Source organism: Nuphar pumila, chromosome 15 (assembly GCF_984573655.1).
Source record: "Nuphar pumila chromosome 15, dmNupPumi1.hap1.1, whole genome shotgun sequence".
NCBI lineage: Eukaryota > Viridiplantae > Streptophyta > Magnoliopsida > Nymphaeales > Nymphaeaceae > Nuphar > Nuphar pumila.
Genome location: NC_143263.1, coordinates 81849860 through 81865252, shown reverse-complemented (window position 1 = coordinate 81865252; position 15393 = coordinate 81849860). Strand labels below are relative to the sequence as shown.

Here is a 15393-nt window from a genome sequence, read left to right as displayed (position 1 = left end):
TTGATTTTTAAACCTCATAGAAACCTACCTGTGTACTGGAATCGGACGATCCAAGAGTTCATTCCTATAGAACCAAACATGTAGAACACATCTCTACGCTCAGATTTAAGGGAGACATGAAGAGAAAAACCCTTCAAAAGCTTGGTAGGCTGGCGATAGGTTAGAAAAGTGGTAGGCAACTACCACTAATATTTTAATTCTGTATTTCTTTTTCTTATTTAGTGAGTTCATGGTTGAGTGTTAGGCCTCTTGTCTGTGTATTCTGCATTGATGTTCCTCTCATTTGCATGTCTAAGAAACTTAGCATTGTCTTAATTTCCTCAGAATGCAGAAGTAAGGTATCATCTGCAAAGAATGTATTGGTGGTGCCCTGCAATTCTACTAAACTCCATCCAGGATATTTCTTTAAGCCTAGGGACTTCATTCTCATCCATATCTGCGCCACACCATCCCAATTACTGGTTACAGCATAGCTTTGCACCAATTGCACAAAGTTCCCTGCATCCATGGGCTCCTTAGTGATGATTTCTGCTGTAATCACTTCACCAAGTTCGTTATTTCCATGATGCTTGCAGGCACTAAGGATCATTCCAAGCATGTCAGCAGTGCAGGATGTTCCTAGGCTGTTGGTGAATCTATATGCATCCTCTATTCTCCCTGCACGGCTTAGAAGATCAATTACACAAGCACAATGATCCGTCTTTGGTTTGAGCCTATAATCATCAACCATAGATTTGTACAATTTCAATCCTTCACAGACAAGTCCGGCATGACTACAAGCAGAGAGAAGAGCCAGAAACGTAGCGTGATTCGCTGCTTCAACCATGTCTGAGTATAAACTAAGAGCAAGTTCTCCCTTGCCGTGACTCCCGCATCCTGCTATAATGGTGCTCCATGAGACAACATCCTTTTGAGGCATTTCACTGAAGCACTTCATTGCCGTGCCTACATCACCACACTTGGAATACATGTCAACCAGAGCAGTATCCATTAACAGAGATGATTCTAGCTTATTTCTGATTATAAATCCATGAATCCACCTCCCCTGATGGAGAGCACCACAGGCGGCACAGGCCTGGAGAAGGCCGACCATTGTCACCGAATCTGGCCTTTGGTCAGTAAGTTTCATCTCAGCAAAGAGCTGCAAGGCTTCATCCAGTTGGACAGCTTGTGAATAACAAAAAACAATGGCACTCCAAGAGACATCTCTTTCAGTCATCCGATCAAAAACATTCCGACCTTGTTGCAGTCTCCCGCACTTTGCATACATGGTCACCATAGAATTCCCAGCAGCAGTATCTACATTCATTAGATGCCTGATAAGGTAAGCATGGATTGATGTTCCTCTGTTGAGAGCACACAGTTGCGCACATGCTGCTATGGCACTAGCTATAAATGCGGTTGAAGGTTCATATCTTTCTTGCATCAGCTGTATGAAAAATGAAAGTGATTCATTGGCGCGACCATTTAGAACAAGGCCTGAAATTATTGTTGTCCATGAAACATCATCTCTATGTTTGATGCTCTCAAACAGTAGCATTGCATCATCCAGACTTCCACATTTCTGAGTACATTCCTACTAATGCAGTTCTAACGATAACATCGGACTCAAAACCACAAGATATAATCAATGCATGGATCGACTTCCCAAGTTCAAGATGGTCCTTATTTGCAATACCAGATGCCAAACTCCCTAATGCTTGAAAATCAGGTTTCATGCCTCCAAACTGCTGCATCTGGCATAGAAGCTCAACTGCTTCTTCAACAATACCACTTTGTGAGTACCCAGAAACCATCGAATTCCACGAAACTATATCTCGCTCAGGCATTCCATAAAACACCCTCTTTGCACACCCTAAGCTTCTGCATTTCGCATACATATTTATAAGAGAATTGGAGACACGAATATCCGAATCAACCCCGCACCTAACGATACAACCATGGATACACAGCAGATACACAAGCAAATCAATTCCAGCAAGAAGACTCAACATGGTCACATAATTGGGTTGCAATCCTTCATGACGCATCATATTACACATACTAAATGCCACATCAACATCACCACTCTGCGAATAACCCGTGATGATTGCAGTCCAAGGGACCACATTTCTCTCCGGAAATTCGACAAACACTTGGTACCCATCATCGATCTGTCCGAGTTTGGCATACATATCAATAAGACATGCACCGATATAAACATCTGAGCCCAATCCCGTCTTGATAATATTGTGGTGAACCATCTTGCCGAATTGGAGGGATCCGAGAGCGACGCAAGCCTTGAGCAGAGAAGGATAAGTGTAAGGATTTATGGGCAAGATATCTCTCCACATGGCAGGGTAGACAAGTAGAGATTGTTGGTGGGTGTCAATGGAAGGGTTCTGCTTCATGGAATTGGTGGTGGTGATTGACCGTCCGGAAGGTGAAAGAGATGGCAGAGAAAGGGAGACATGGGGGAGGAAGAGAGAAGGGAATGTGGTATCTGATGGCTCTCATCGTGCAACCGAGTCACCAATTCCATCTGGCGAACCATCAACACAGCAGGAGAGCCGTTGCCTGGTGTTCCCTTCAGTTTGAAGACGATGACCTCACACCAGCACAAGCAAGCAAGCGTTCAGGTTACTGGGGGAGGGAATGTTCAACAAATGCCTGGATGCGTGAAGAAGCTTCGTGCTGTTACGAAGTATTACATCTAGGGGTGTCACCGGGTCGGGTTTACCCTGACCCGACCCGGTCTAAACCCTATAGGGTCCGGGTATGGTGACAAATAATTAAGAAGATTCGATTAAGACACGGGTCCAGACCCGAAGGTCTATTAGCACATCGACCCAGGTATAGTTTGTGAAATTTTATATCAGACCTGGTCCTGACCTGAGTTCCGATTAAGAACCACAATTTTTCAATGTAAAAATGATAAAAAATATTATTTTATTGGGTATAGTCCGAATTTGATTCATGTAGTTATTATCGGGTCCGGGTATAGTTTCTCTTATAGTAGACCTGATTAAACAGGGTTTGGATCTGATATCATACCCAAAATCTAGTCCAAGTTACTTAGCGGAGGCAACTCCTTAGAGGCAAGGCGTGCACCATAAGTGTCAAACCCGTTGCATTAATGAGGGTAAGGAATAAAAATCAAAGCCCCAGTTGCATGAAATATGAAAATCCTAAATCTTAAATATTATAAAAGTAATAAGGGTAAAAAAAAAACAGCTGTTTCATTACTTTTTCTAAATTTACATCCATTTTCTAACAATGACATTAAAAATGTGGTTGCCTTTCAAAAAGAAAAAAAGTCCAATATGCCATCTTTTAATTTTTCAAAAGCTCTTGAGTTAATTACCATCTCTCTCTGCGACTCGGAAAGGTTTTTCCTGAAACCTTGATATCTAAGAATATCTAGGGATAAACATGAAATAAAAAAAATGCATTAATAACTGGAAATGACAAGAAAATTCAATAAAACTAATAATTATCTCATATTAAATCATAGTTGCATTGATACTCGATACAACCTAATGTATCGCATATCAGGTGTACCAGGACAAAAAAATTATACAAAACTCGTCTCTGAAACCATAAATTGAAGTATCAAGTGATCAAGAAACTCATCTCAGTTTTAGTTGAGAAACATTTTTAGAAACACAGTTTTTGTTACATTATAAATGAGTATCAAGTTCATTATTAGTAGCATTTTTGCATGCAAACAACAATTTCATTTTATAATTAAAAACATTGTTTTTATTAAGAGTAATAAATATTATGATTTATGAAAAAATATTGTATAATAATATTTGATTTACATATTATGTTGAACCATTTAATTTATAGGTATGTATCAACTTTTGAGAAATGTGTATCAATTCTTTTAGAAACCTTATCATTGTATATTAGCAACTCAAATCAATATTTTTCAAAACCATTTCAATAGGCATTTCAAATTAAAACTTACGAGAAACTTTTTGAACCCTCACATACCCATACCAATACCGCGTATCCATAACAGTATCCATACTCATTTCTGACAATTATGTATTCAACTATGATCAGGGCTCTCTCTCTCCTAACATATCTCTATAAGTCACTCATCTCTCCTTTCTCATTGGCTATTAAAAAAAACTTACCCATACGATAGGGTTGGACAGGCCCAGGCATAATGTTCTCAACAAAATGTATTTGAAATACATATATAGATATAGATAAGCTGTTAAGTATCTAAGCCCGGTCATATAGACAAGCTGTTAAATATCTAATGAGTAGATAATGCATGAAAGAGTGACTAGAATATGAGAATTAGAAATATGGGCATTTTCAACAATTTTTTTTGCAAATCCAACCATGTGGATGTTCTTGGCATGATGATTTTGCTACGAATCAACCATTGGATTGTGTATTATCGATGAAAAAATGCAAATTTTTAATGCTTGAATATATAAAGATTATGAGCCATTGATTTTAAAGCCTTATAAAATCTCGTTTATGCATCAAAATCCGATGATGCAAGAGTGGGTTCTTATAAAACCAAGCAAGAGAAAAGAACAAAAAATTCATGAAAATGGCAGTTCACACATTAGTTCTGGTATTCTATTGACTCATTCATGAAATCCTGCAACTTGGGGACACATGAAAACTTCGTCGTTACTATCTGCATACTGAACAAGGTTAGCAAACAATAACAATTTAATGAAATAACTGAGAAAAGGAAACTGGGCCGAACAATTTAAACACCTCGAGAGAGAGAGAGAGAGAGAGAGAGAGAGAGAGAGAGAGAGAGAGAGAGAGAGAGAGAGAGAGAGAGAGATTAAAGCATAAAACAAAAGTTGTAACTACAAAATCACAACCAAAATTATCATGTATCACACAAAAGATCGTCTTTATTTCAATGGAATTAAAAATCTCCTACGTTCATGCAATGCATATTAAAAGATACAATAGCTCCTAGAGTAGTGGAAAGATATGGAAAGAAGGTACTTCTATGTCACATTCTTCTCGTGGGATTCAGGGGGAACCTATGGACTTCCTTGTTACATCTTCACTTCCAACTCCTTCTGATGCAAGTGCATAACGCACCTTACGAATATAGTCAGATGCAAGTTTGTCGATATTGCACTCTCTGGGATCGACATTTCCCACAATTACAGGCCTTGCTTTCTCAGCGTCGCCGGACTCGATCAACATGGACAGCTTGATATCAGTCTGTGGGCTTCGGCTCACATGTACAGGTTGCAGTGTTGGTGCCCCAATGCCAGACTCGGTTGGTGAACTTTTCTTGTCATTGTTGTGCACTCCAAACAGTTTGAAGCCCATATTTGACAATGAAAATTTGGAGTTCTTAACCATTGTGGACACTTGGGGCTTCTCACAAACAGAGAGACTTGCTCTTTTACTCTTAGTTATTTCTGATATGCTCCTCTAATGGTCCTCAGCTTGCTGCTTGTGAATAAATAAGAAGTCTTTTTGAGCAGAACATGTGACGTGTGACATACTTGTGGTGGTGGATCATGCTTTCCCATTTTAGAGAGAGACTAGGCTTCACATATCTTTCATTAAAAGCATATATGCGTTCACATTTAGCTTGTATATGGACCTCCACCTTATAAGCTAAGGAAACAGTTTCATTGTATTTAGGGATGCCAAAGGTCGGGTTTCGGATCCCAAAATACATTGAGACTCATGTTGATTTGGATCCAGGACAGCCAAGTTTTGCAATTTTTTCTTCCTAGACCTATTTTCAACCTTAGTAGTATTCTATATCTTGAAATTTGATATATATTTTGTTACAATCTAGTTGGAATTTCATGATATAAGGTCCACCCAAAATATAATTAAAAGTATGGTTTTGAATGTTAAACCTTGTTTTCACATAAAAACCAATTTGGTGCATGTTTTGATGACACCAAACCTGGCCTAAGCCAGGTTTTGAAAAAAATGGTCTTACCTAGTCTTTTCACAAGGGCGCAACCTCATTTATACCAGCTTTTGGTGTTGGCCCCAAGGGCTATGGGGTCTCGGCACCTTCACTCCCTCTCTCTTCTACTTTTCAACCATTCTTAGGCCAGCCAATTTCAGCTGTGTCCGGCCAAAAAATGGTGGGCTTAGTAAAGCCCTTGACACTGGTGGTACCTCATTAGCCATTTTTCGGCCATAATTGGCTTTTAGTCATGATTGGCTTGTTTTCCAGTCATCTACTTATAAGAAAATGGCCAGGTTGGCATCGACTGGCATGGTTGGTACTAGTCGGCTATTTTCTGGCTGGTAGATGGTTTGGAAATGGTCAGGCATGCATCATATATATATATATATATATAAAGAGAGAGAGAGAGAGTAACACTTAGGTGCATGATTGCTTTTGAACATGACCAAAACAAACTCGCACGGAGCGTCCATCTTGCGCGTGATGGATGCTCCGCACTTGTTTCTGCCGAACATGAGCTTTAGTGACGACAAAAGTCGTGACTAAAGGTCTTCTTTGGCAGAAAAAATGTGTTTATAGTGTTATGCACTATTCTTCACAAGGGCTCCACCTTCTGGCTATGGGGCGCCCAACTTTGTCACTATGGTTAAAAACTCATGAGAGATGACCCTTGCTGCAAGGCCGAAGCTGGGTGAAATCCCTGGTGGCAGGGGGGGGCTCTAAGGGCTTTACTAACTAGTTGGTGATGGGGTCGTCATTCCTTGTCCTAAAAAAAGTATGTTATGCATTATTATATAATTAAGAGTAAGACATCATATTCAGTGTAAAAACCGATCAGATATCTGATCCAAATCTGGCATGTTATTTGTGGATAAAAATCCTTAGAAACTAGTATGTGGGCTTCAATCCGATTTGGATTTGCTTACTAAGATTATTTCAAATTCAAATCCGATTTGGATTTGCTTACTAAGATTATTTCAAATTCAAATCTGATTTGGATCAGTATTTTAGATCAGATCAGATCTAATTCAGATTCGGATCAAAATTCAATTTGACTTCATTTTTTACATGTAAAAGGCTTGTTTTAAATCTTTTTATACTGGACCCAGTATCACCACGTATATTTGGATCTAGATCTAATCCTACTTCTTGGGATATGATTCAGATACAGACTAGCATTCAGATCTATTTGCACCCTAGTGTGTGTGTACAAAATGTTTTGGTACACCACCATCCAACCTCAAGTTGTCTGGAAACCGGCAAGGTGGTAGTGATTGCCATGGCAGATGAAAGAATAAGAATAATATATAACTGATTAATTTACAGAAGCTCACCTAACTTGTTAGCTATTCACAAAGCTGCTTAACATTTCAATAATTACATCTTAATTGTCTGCTGCGTCCCCCATTGTTGATAACCATAAGATGACATAAGGTGCAATATCCTAAGATGACATAACATTTCAATAATTATAACTTTGATTTTCTACATAAAGTAGTAGTTAAAAACTTTAATCAGATTTCATTTTTGATCTTTCTTCAACTCTTGAGCTTTCTTCATAAAGGGTTTCTCCATGCCTTTGACGCAAAGTCGATCCAAGAGTTTTTAGTATTAGATTCTATTCTCCTCTACCAAACATTGTTCCAAAACAAGAATCCATGGAATGTCTAAACAAACTATTCCGCTCAAATCAACTGACTATGACCTCAAAAATGTGGGAAAGTTCCTTCCTTATCTTGTAAGCTTTAAGCCTTTAACACTGTTCTTGCTATTGACCACATAAGAAGTATTGGCTTGATTTATGTGTTATTAGCTTTCCTGTTCTCATGCCCCCATTGCTTGCCAGGATTAGGTTTTGCCATAACAAGAAAAGGAAAAAAAGAATTGTAGATAAAAAACAAAAGAATCAACCGCAGTTACCTAGTAGCTTATCCTGTGTTATTACAAAGATATTAGTTTTTTACTCTGCAGAAGAAATGTTGGTCTTGTTTATGAATTAGGTGGGCTTGGATTTGATATCATTCTCCCTTAGTTTTATTTTTTATTATTTCTTGTTTATCCTTAAAGTGTATTGATCTTTAAGTAATCATCTCCCCATGCCACAAGAAATTGGTTCCACCACGTTTGGAAGCGAGAAAATGATAGAAAAAAATACAAGTAGGGAAAAAATCACAGCTTTTCTAACTGTTCCAAACAAAAGAAAATTTTTGGAAGGAAAGTTTTTTCTAAAAAGTATGATTTTTTATAGGGAAAACTCCTACACCTGAGGAGTGGATGATTTTTTTTTATCAAAATTTTCTTTTGTATTATTGCAGTCACACATCTCATTCCATGGACTGCCATAAGAAGAGCTTCCTTCATCTTCATCTTCATCTTCATCTTCATCTTCATCTTCATCCCACCTGCCCACCACAATTTTCAGGTCTCTCTTAGAGGTGTCAATGGGTCGGGTTTGACACGGATCCGACCTGTAACAAAACCTATAGGGTCAAGGTTTGGTGATAAATAAGAAGACCCGATTAGAATCTGGGTCGAACTTGGAAGGGTCCGATTAATATATGAAGCCATGTATGGTTTGTGAAATTTCATACCAGACCCAGGCCCGACCCAAGTTTCAATTAAGATCCACAAAATCTTAATGTAAGAGTATAAAAAATATTATTTTATCGAGTATGGTCTGGGTCTGGTTCATGTAATCATTACAGGATTTGAGTATGATTAGACACAGGTCTGAACCCAGTACCATCATCTCAAATCAGCTTTGAGTCTGGTTTCACTTGAGTTCTATCAGACCTGACCCATGGACACCCTCTCTCTCTCTCTCTCTAACAAGGGGCTGATCCACTCTCCCTCTCTCTCATTTTTTACTTCATTATCATGCTACACAAACAAGCAAAAAAATTTCATTTAGAAAAGTTATCATATCAAAATTTTCATAGGCAAAAAAAAATTTCCTGTGAGAAATTTTCAAGCTTCCAAACATGAAAAGAGTGAGATTGAACTCTAGGGAAAAAGATAGAAAGTGATCAATAAAATTTTTTAAAGGTCATGTTTAAGATTCTTGTAATTGCAAGTTTTATATTTTTAATAGATATTTATCTTGAAAACTCCTAAGTTTTTTATTTTTAAATGTATTTTATTTATATTTTCTTATAGAAATATTTTTTATATTTTTTAATTTAATTTTTATTGCCAAGTTTTTGCCCAAAAAAATGCGAGATTTATGAAAATTTTCAAAATCTCCTGAGTTTTTGACTGCCAATATTTTACAGTTTTTAACTTTTGTCACTATGATCTGGTCAACAATCTTATTTCTAGATCAGTTTCCGGGCAATGCCTCAAATAAATGCCCATGAGAGACTATCCTACTTGTAAGTGCCACTAATTCTTGTAAAAGCTCCCTATTACAAGAAACACTTAAGAACATGGAACCTTCCAATCTATGCAATGGCAAGAATGACAACCAAAAAAGCCTTTGCAGGATACATCTATTAAAGGTATTGTTTGCAAGAACATAGCTGGGAAATAACTAGTAGAATTGGGATGAAATTTAATCAAGCTCCACTAGTAACACTTGTTAGGAAAAAAGGCATTGAGAAGACACTTGAAGTATTTAGGTAGGCCTAAAGTTTCTCCTTTTCATAGCAAACAGGGGGGAAATCACATTGGATTGGACAACCTGCGGCTAATGGAAAGTCCGACAAACTATTGATCACAACTAGATCAACTCTTTTGTGAAGAGAAAATGCATTAATATGAGAAAAAACCATTGAACCAATGCAGTTTTCTCTAAATTAGAGGGCATGAAATTTGTATCAACTTTTTTTTGATAGGCAAGATGGGTTAAGCAGACCCCCACCAGTTATGCAAATGTACTATTGGGTTTTGAACTTACAATGTCCCAACACATTCAATGCTCGAGAAAGAAAAATGATTGGCTCATTGACAGCGCCGCAGCATCCCGCATTCGCTCTGCAGCTATATCGTGTTTCTTCACCTGCAATCATTTGCCCATAAAAAGGGTCAGACTTGTGAAAGCCTAGTAAGGTTTCATACCAATTCTAAGTTAAAGCATAATATTTAACATAGTCACAATGGATTTAGATTATATATTCCATAAACCCAATAGATATATAGAAAACATGATTCCATAATGTTAATACAGTAAACAGAAATTCAGATGCTACAGTAAAATGCCATTCAGATATCAAAGTTCATTAACACACATGCTTTAATAAGAAGAAAGAACATGCTTTAAGTATAGTAACACAATAAAATAATTAGTGTGAATAGAAAGATCTTATGTTTTGATATTTAACTCCCACTGTGGGTACTCACAGGAGAAACTTTGAGTAAGTTGAGACTGTATGAGGGTTTATTATATTATATATTTTAATACTCCGTAAGACTAACTGACTCTATGACTCCGCAGGGAGCAGTTCAATAATCGAAAGAGAAGTTCACCCTGGGCCATAAACAAGGATGCATAATAACCTTTTGCAAAAGTACGAAAACTACCCACCTAGAATATATATGGTAGATCTTGCCTTGTATCTACGATGGCTAAGGATGTCGATTTATTACCACTCGAGGGACATACTAACAACAGTATCCATCGAAGTTTGTAACATCTATCCTCTTCAAGATAGAGATTATTCTTGAATGGGTCTAAAGGGCTATCCTTATTATAGGGGATTGCCTCACTCTCGTAAGTTAGACTAGGGTTCGGTAACCCGAGTACCCATTTAGGGTAATAGCTATGGTTATGTGTATGGTTCTAACCGTAAAAAGAGAAGTGTTCATGTCACTACTATTCAAAATCTGCTTGAATATCAAAGTGATCATCAACCTCTTCATTTAAGGTTAGCTTTTCATATTTGGTAGGTATTTACCTTTTATTCCTCATGCTTCATAATTCCATGTTAGCACCATAATACTAATGAAGCTTTTGTTAACTTTTGGCATTCCTATTTCTATATTGTCAAACATTCTTTTGTCATATGGATCCTCATCAATAGGCTGGATCTCGTGAGTAGAACAAGTGTTCCTTGATAACAACACTCGTCTTGTAAGTTAAAAGTTACAAGGTGCTCTCTTAATTTCTATAGGCATTATAAGCATATAAATGATTTTGCCCCACTACTATGTAATCATTAGGAAGCAGTTTGGAGAACTAGGTTCTCAATCTTTCAGACAACCAAGTTGATTATCAACTTGAAAACAATTGCAAGCACTTGACCAACTTGGTGACCTATAGGACATTCTTCTAGCCAATAGCTGCTAAATTCATAAGTGTTCCCTCTTTATTGGATTGTGTACGGTTGTTTGTCATCCTAAATCCCTTTGATCATCAGCCACGAGAGATATCCCTTGCATGTTCTTAGAAAGTCAGCAATGGATTTGCGAGTAGGAATGTTTGTACATGTCATTTTGGTTCATACGCCCAACCAATCTATTATATAGAATTCTATAATTAAATTGTTAGCTATGTGAAGAAAAAAAAGTAGGGCAAATCACACATTTCCCTATTGTTTTATTTTTTCACATTGTTTCTTTTTTTTATTTTGATATGGTTGTACACTTCTTGGCCTCAAGCTTCAAGGATGTCAAGTTTCTAAAGGGTTATATTTGACCTTGACAGTCTTGTGATGATGGCTCTCTTATTCTATGCTAATGTCTAATGATGGCTCCCTTATTCTATGCTAATGTTTCTTTTCCTTTTTTTAATTTATGAGAATTTTGTGGATTTGTTCATAGAGTGATCAACTTGAACATAGAAAAGAAAGGAGAAATTAGCCTTTTGTCTTTGCTTTTATGTCATTGATATTATGTGTTATTGCACTGTGTTGATCAACATGATTTTAGGAAAAGAAAACTAACTGCTCTTTCTATGTTACATAGACACTTCACTTAGCAAGTGTATCATATGTTGACACAACATGACACTTGGACACACCAGGATACTTCATGGACATAGTCAAATTAGTGTCCAATACAATCAATATTATATCAACTTTATTTATTTCTTTTATTATCTCGATTACCTATTTTGTATTCACTTGCATTCTTGTTCTTTTAAAATTTCTCATCAATTATGTTACATTTCAATTTTAACTTAGTTTTATTATTTGATGTTTTAAATTATAGTGATTTAGAATTGGTATTCAAAAGTTTGCACTTGAGATAATATTCATGCTTTATTTCTTTGGAAATATATATATATAGGAAAACTCGTATCTACCAATGGGTTTTTCTTTCAAACCGTTCTTGCATTCGTATCCATGTGATGTAGAGAAAAATGTACAATATTCTATAGTTGGCAAACTCGTGACTCGGATTCGGATCGCCTGACCCTTGACTTGCAAGTCAACGGGTCGACTCGATAACTCAAACTAGTTAGGACTGCATTTTCTAATGTTAAGATATGGAAAAAGTCTAACTTCATACTGTATAATTGCTAAAATTTAGCACATGACATCAATGACTAAGCTATATAAGTATTCAATTATACATAATTGTTAAAATTTATGATTTAAACATATGATTATCTATTATGAGTGTCCTTTTATGAGCATCACACATTAAAAACCACAAAATGCATGACTAAATATTAAAGCAATGGTTCTATATACTGTGACTAGTAGAAGAAATATTTTACTATGCAATGGTTTGCCAACTATGCAATATTCTACATACATCACTGGATATTAAAGCAATGGTTCTATATATTGTGACTAGTAGAAGAAATGGTATGAATGGCTTAAGTGTCACTTGATGGTCTATATCAAATGGATGCATGTAAAAAAAGATAGGGGATCGTGTACTTTTCCATTATAGATAGTATATAAAGCGACATGAGCTTAATATTGTATGAGCAGTGATTAAGATACTCTTTCATCAAATCACCAGTTGTAGCACAACTTGACAGGCTTTTAATGGAATTCTTCACTAAATTCCAACCATGCCTAACTGAACTCAAACTGTGAAGTAATTGCAACTTCATGCATTTATTCGGTCAAAGATTGGCTTGTGGTCTGGGTTCTAGGAGCAAGTGACATTGTGAGCAAGAAAAATTTGAGTGGCTAAAAATGATCAGTGATCTCATCACGTGTTTGCTTTGGAATCTTGGAACAAGACTTATCAAAAATAAGAAATGCCATCACATTGAGAAGCAGATTAAAGGATTCATTATGTGGGCTATGGACATATTTACAACTAAAATAAACCTTTGTTTTTGGGGTGACAGATATGGTTAATATCCCTCTGACAATTTTGCAAAAAAAGAAAAGATATTTTCACATGCGTTAAAAATGGAATATCATTTAAACTTGAGAATATCTCGACAAATATCATGTGGCATATCTTCAACACATTTGTAAGCTTTCACTTAGTAATTCAGGTTGGCATCACTTGACCTGCAAAATGGAGAAACAAACTGGCCAAGCATGTAAACCATAAAAAATGTGGCATAATCTTTCATAAATCTGATTGGTCATCCCATGATCATAATAAAAATTAGTGAGTAATGGCCCAATCATGGGTTGAACCAAAATTCTGTTTTCTTCTGTTGACCATCGTCCAGTTGGAACCTTTATTTATAATTTGCATGTTTGCCTTGATGCTTTTCCAGACCCTTGATACCAAGTACTATCTGGAATAATCTATTCAGACTCCTTATCTAGATACTTAACCTTTAACAACTTGTCCCAAGGACATTAGTTTCCTTAACTATAGTAGGGGTGGCAATAGGTCGGGTTTATCTAGACCCGACCCATGCCAAACCCTATAGGGTCTGGATATGGTAATAAATAAGATCCGATTAAGACCCGGGTCTGAACTCGAAGGTCTGCATGGAGCTGGGTATAATTTGTAAAATAGAGCTTATACCCCATTAATTATGAACTAGTAGAAAGTCATACTTGAGTTATTTATGAAGGTGGGGATCACTTGCTCATGTGTTGATTCCTAATTAAATGAGAGATAAGTTAGATAACAAATTTATCAAATGCATCTTTATGAGATACCCAAAATGATCAAAGGGATATCGACTATATAATCCTGAAAAGAGATTTATAGAGAGTAGAGAGGTAGAATTTTTGGAAACTCAAGAAAGCAATTTTGACCTTGAAGATGATGGTGTCTTTCTTGATATCATAAATGATCCTAGGGTACCAAGTTAAAAGTTAGAGCATAACAATTTTATTGTGAATAATAAGCAAAATTCATAACCAATAATTAGACAGAAAAGAACAATAACTCCTCCATCTCATTTAAATGATTATTATATATTCTTGAGTGAGAAATTATGTTATTTCATAGATTTGGATAAAACTCTTGACAACTTGAGTTTTGAAGATGCAGTTGCTTCTAATGAGTTTGAACTATGAAAGAAAATTATGAAAGATGAGTTGAACTCTATAGAAAATAATGGAGTTTGAGAACTAGCTACTTTGCTTAGTGGATATAGGACAATTGGTAGTAAGTGTGTTCTCAAGAAAAAACTCAAGGCAAATGAATCTATTGATAGATTCAAGGCAAAATTCAAGGTTATTCTCAATGAGAAGGGATTGATTATGAAGAAACTTACTCTCTTGTAGTCAAACTGACATTTATTCGTATTATTTCGGTATTGGTAGCTTATTTTGATCTTGACCTATATCAAATGGATGTGAAAGCGGCCTTCTTAAATGGTGAATTAAATGAAATTATTTTCATGCAGCAACTAGAAGGTTTTGAAATTAAGAGTCAAGAGGATAAGGTATACAAGTTAAATAAATCCTTGTATAGACTTAAGCAGTCACCAAGACGGTGGTATTTGATAAGGTATACAAGTTAAATAAATCCTTGTATGCACTTAAGCAGTCACCAAGACAGTGGCATTTGACTTTTCATAATGCTATAACCAAATTGGGTTATGAGGCAAATAATTTGACCACTGTGTATATGTCAAGAATAATAGGAGTAAGTTTACCATGTTATTCTTTTATATTGATGATATATTAATTATAGGAAATAACACAAACATGATAAATATGACTAAATCATGGTTAAGTTTTCGATTTTAAATAAAGGATATGGGTGAAACTTCATATATCTTTGAAATTAAGATAAAGAGAGATAGAAAATCGAGATTGGTATGTCTAAGTTAAGAAAAATATCTTGACCACATTCTAAAAAAATTTAGAATGAAAAGTGCCAAGACAAAGGGTACTCTTATAGTAAAATATTGAAAACTAAGTAAGAATGACTGTCCAAAAAATGGATAAGAAAAGTTGAATGTTCCTTATACTCAGACAATTGGAAGCCTGATGTATGCAATGCTTTGCACTAGACCTGATTTGAGTTTTGCTGTAAGTCTAGTGAGTAGATATCAAAGTAATCCTAGACTCTCACTGGAAGGCAGTAAAGAGAATTTTTTGACATCTGAAAGGAACTAAGGAACTCAAGTTATGCTATCAGTCATATAGTTTAAAGCTTGT

At 36.1% G+C, this 15393-nt stretch overlaps 1 protein-coding gene and 1 pseudogene across 1 annotated transcript; both read right to left on the bottom strand.

Annotated features, from left to right (window-relative positions):
• Positions 1 to 214: 214 nt before the first annotated feature.
• LOC149815774 (pentatricopeptide repeat-containing protein At4g04370-like) lies at positions 215 to 1540 on the bottom strand. Its single transcript, XM_089990629.1, has one exon. The coding sequence runs from the start codon at positions 1538 to 1540 to the stop codon at positions 215 to 217; it is 1326 nt and encodes a 441-aa protein (XP_089846755.1).
• Positions 1541 to 1544: 4 nt separating this feature from the next.
• Positions 1545 to 2333, bottom strand: LOC149815773 (pentatricopeptide repeat-containing protein At4g04370 pseudogene; annotated as a pseudogene).
• Positions 2334 to 15393: the final 13060 nt, after the last annotated feature.